At 48.1% G+C, this 2,597-nt stretch overlaps 1 protein-coding gene across 2 annotated transcripts in view; it reads left to right on the top strand.

The window, feature by feature from the left end:
* ERGIC1 (endoplasmic reticulum-golgi intermediate compartment 1) overlaps positions 1-2,597 on the top strand; it is a 115,693-nt gene that overhangs the window by 98,179 nt on the left and 14,917 nt on the right. For both annotated transcript variants that reach the window (XM_023515218.1, XM_023515223.1), the window contains exon 9: positions 1,053-1,175. In XM_023515218.1, coding sequence (XP_023370986.1) covers positions 1,053-1,175 — 123 coding nt within the window. The remainder of the gene's footprint in view (positions 1-1,052; positions 1,176-2,597) is intronic.

Raw genomic sequence — 2,597 nt, 5'->3', positions numbered from 1 at the left:
CTGGAAAGGTCCCATGGGTCATCATCCCAGACCCCTTATTTTGTTTTTTTTTTTTTTTTTTTTGCAGTTTTTGGCCAGGTCTAGGTTTGAACCCGCCACCTCCAGCATATGGAGCCAGCACCCTACACCTTTGGGCCACAGGCGCCACCCCCCTTAATGTTTGTATGGGGAAAATAAGGCCCCAAGGGAGCAAGGACTGACCTAGGGATGCTCTGTTAGTCCAGCCCCTTAGCATCCTCTGGCCCCCAGCTATATGCTGGCTCAGGAAGTTTTGTGGCAGGACTGTGCCCTCTGGCTTTCCAGTTTTGTGAAGTTCCTCTTTTGAAGAAGCAGCTCACTCCCCACACAGCCTTTATACTCATCTCTCTCTCTCTCTCACACACACACACACACACACACACAGAGGTGTCAGGATGTCTGCTTATCTGGCACGTGCAACTCAGAATATCCCCTCCTCAGTATGTCTTCCCGATGCCCCTGGGAAGAATCGGTCACTCATTCACAGCCCCCTCAATGCTCCATGTCCCTCCATCCCACATATTTAATGTTGCAGTGTTAGGGGCATTTTTATGTCATGCCTCCTCCAAATTGTGATCCCCTCTAGGGAGAAGGCAGGGCTTGTTCACCTCAGGGGCCAAGTACAGCAGAGGTACTCAGCCAGGGGCCAGTACAGCAGAGGTACTCAGCAAACTGTTGTTGAACAAATGAATGGATTTGGGCAGTCTAAGAGTTTGAAGGGGAAAATAGGCCTTTACTCAGATTGAGCCCCAGATCATCCTTTTCCTTTTGCATCTCTGGTTTCAGATTCATATTTTGGTTCTGGGGCTGTTTTCAGTTTACACAGTCAATTCTAAACAGTCAGGGAAGTCAGAAATGCCCAGATGCTGATGGCAAAGCCTAAAAGGGGAGTGATGGAAGGGAAGGGGTGGTAAAGTCTGCCTCTGTTGGGGGAGGGGACGGTTGCCAGGGAGTCCTCTGCAACTCAACCTTTACCCACTGTGAGACAGTTTGTGCTTCTGATTCTCACGTCCTCCCCACTTCCTCTACCCCAGGAGTATGTTGCGTATAGCCACACGGGCCGCATCATCCCAGCCATCTGGTTCCGCTATGACCTCAGCCCCATCACGGTCAAGTACACAGAGAGACGGCAGCCACTGTACAGGTTCATCACCACGGTGAGTGGGTGGAGCACTGGACCGTGCACCCTTCCCTTGGGGCCCCTCCCCTATTCTTCCTGAAACAGGATGGAGCCTGGGGGCTGGGGGCTCTGGCTGAATGCAGGAGGCTTTGACCACTAGGATGTTAAGCAATGTTTTCAGAAACACATGGGTACCAATGACATTTAATCTAGAAAATGTTTTCGGGAAGGATGCCACTAAATCTATTGAATTCTTGTAGCAAATCTACTATATACAACTCTATTAGATGTTTATGCTTTTCTCCAGTTTTGTTTTTACAGAAGTTATTCTCAGTGGGATTTATCCTTTCATGTGTAAATTTTACAATGATTTCACTCATCTTTTTTTTTTCCACATCTAATTTCCAGTTACAGCTGCTGATGTGGTCAGGTTTCTGTTTTCTTTCCTTCCTCCCTATTCTTTTTATTTATTTATATTTTTGCCACTGTCTCTCCCATGCCAAGTTTTCTCTGAAGCAGCTTCAAGCTGATGTCAGTTTTCTTTTATGCTGATTGTTTCTATCAAGTATACTGTTTCCTGGCCTCCCATTCACAATGTTGTTGGGGTCAGAACAGGAGAAGCAGAGTGCCCTCAGGAGTCCAAGAGATGTTGGGTAAGGCAGAGGCAGCTGAGGTGGAAGAGACAGGATGATCATCCCTACCTCACAGATTTGGGAGCTGAGGCCTGAAGATAAATACAGCATTGAAAGGCCCTTAGGTTTCTCTACCTCTTCATACTTTTAATAGTAGTTCAAGATCAGTGGTCTAGTCCTAGCTCTCTCATTTCCTGCAGTAACTAGGTCGTGTATTTGTCAGGACTCTGTTACAGAAGATCCAGAGCCATGCCTTGAGCTGGTTTGGGGAATAAGTAGGCCTCAGGCATGGTGGAATCCAGCTACGAACATTGTCAGGAATAGATCTCTTTCCATCTTTTGATCTGCGTCCCTCTGTACTGGCTTCATTCTTAAGGGGAACTTAACTAGTAGAAATAGCCTCTTTCTCAGTAATTCCACCTGAGGCCTGACATAGGCAAGTATTCTCATCAGCCCGGCTCAGGCCCCATGCCATCCTCGTGACCTGGGCTCTGCTTAGGGTTCATGGGCAAGCTTAGGGCCCATGCACCCTCTGGAGCCAACCATCCAGACCATAGGGACAAAGATTGTAAGTGGTGGAGGTCCTCAAGGGAAAAAGCAGGATCCAGCTTCTACAAGAGGGACAAGTAAGTGCTGGCAGGCAGAGTGGCACGATGTCCTTGAAAAGGCCTCCCTCTAGGCTCTGACACAGGAATGGTTATCCCTGCTAGTGCCACCTCCTTGCACGGGCATCCAACTGCAGCCGGCTATGAATGCTTATCCAAAAGTTGTCTTGGACCACACATTAAATACACAAACACTGATGAAAACTGATGAGCAGGCTCGGC

The sequence above is a fragment of the Otolemur garnettii genome, unplaced genomic scaffold (assembly GCF_000181295.1).
Source record: "Otolemur garnettii isolate 467f Iridium unplaced genomic scaffold, OtoGar3 scaffold00003, whole genome shotgun sequence".
Lineage (NCBI taxonomy): Eukaryota > Metazoa > Chordata > Mammalia > Primates > Galagidae > Otolemur > Otolemur garnettii.
The sequence above is the reverse complement of the archived record's forward strand: the minus strand, read 5'-3'. Positions and strand labels throughout refer to the sequence as shown.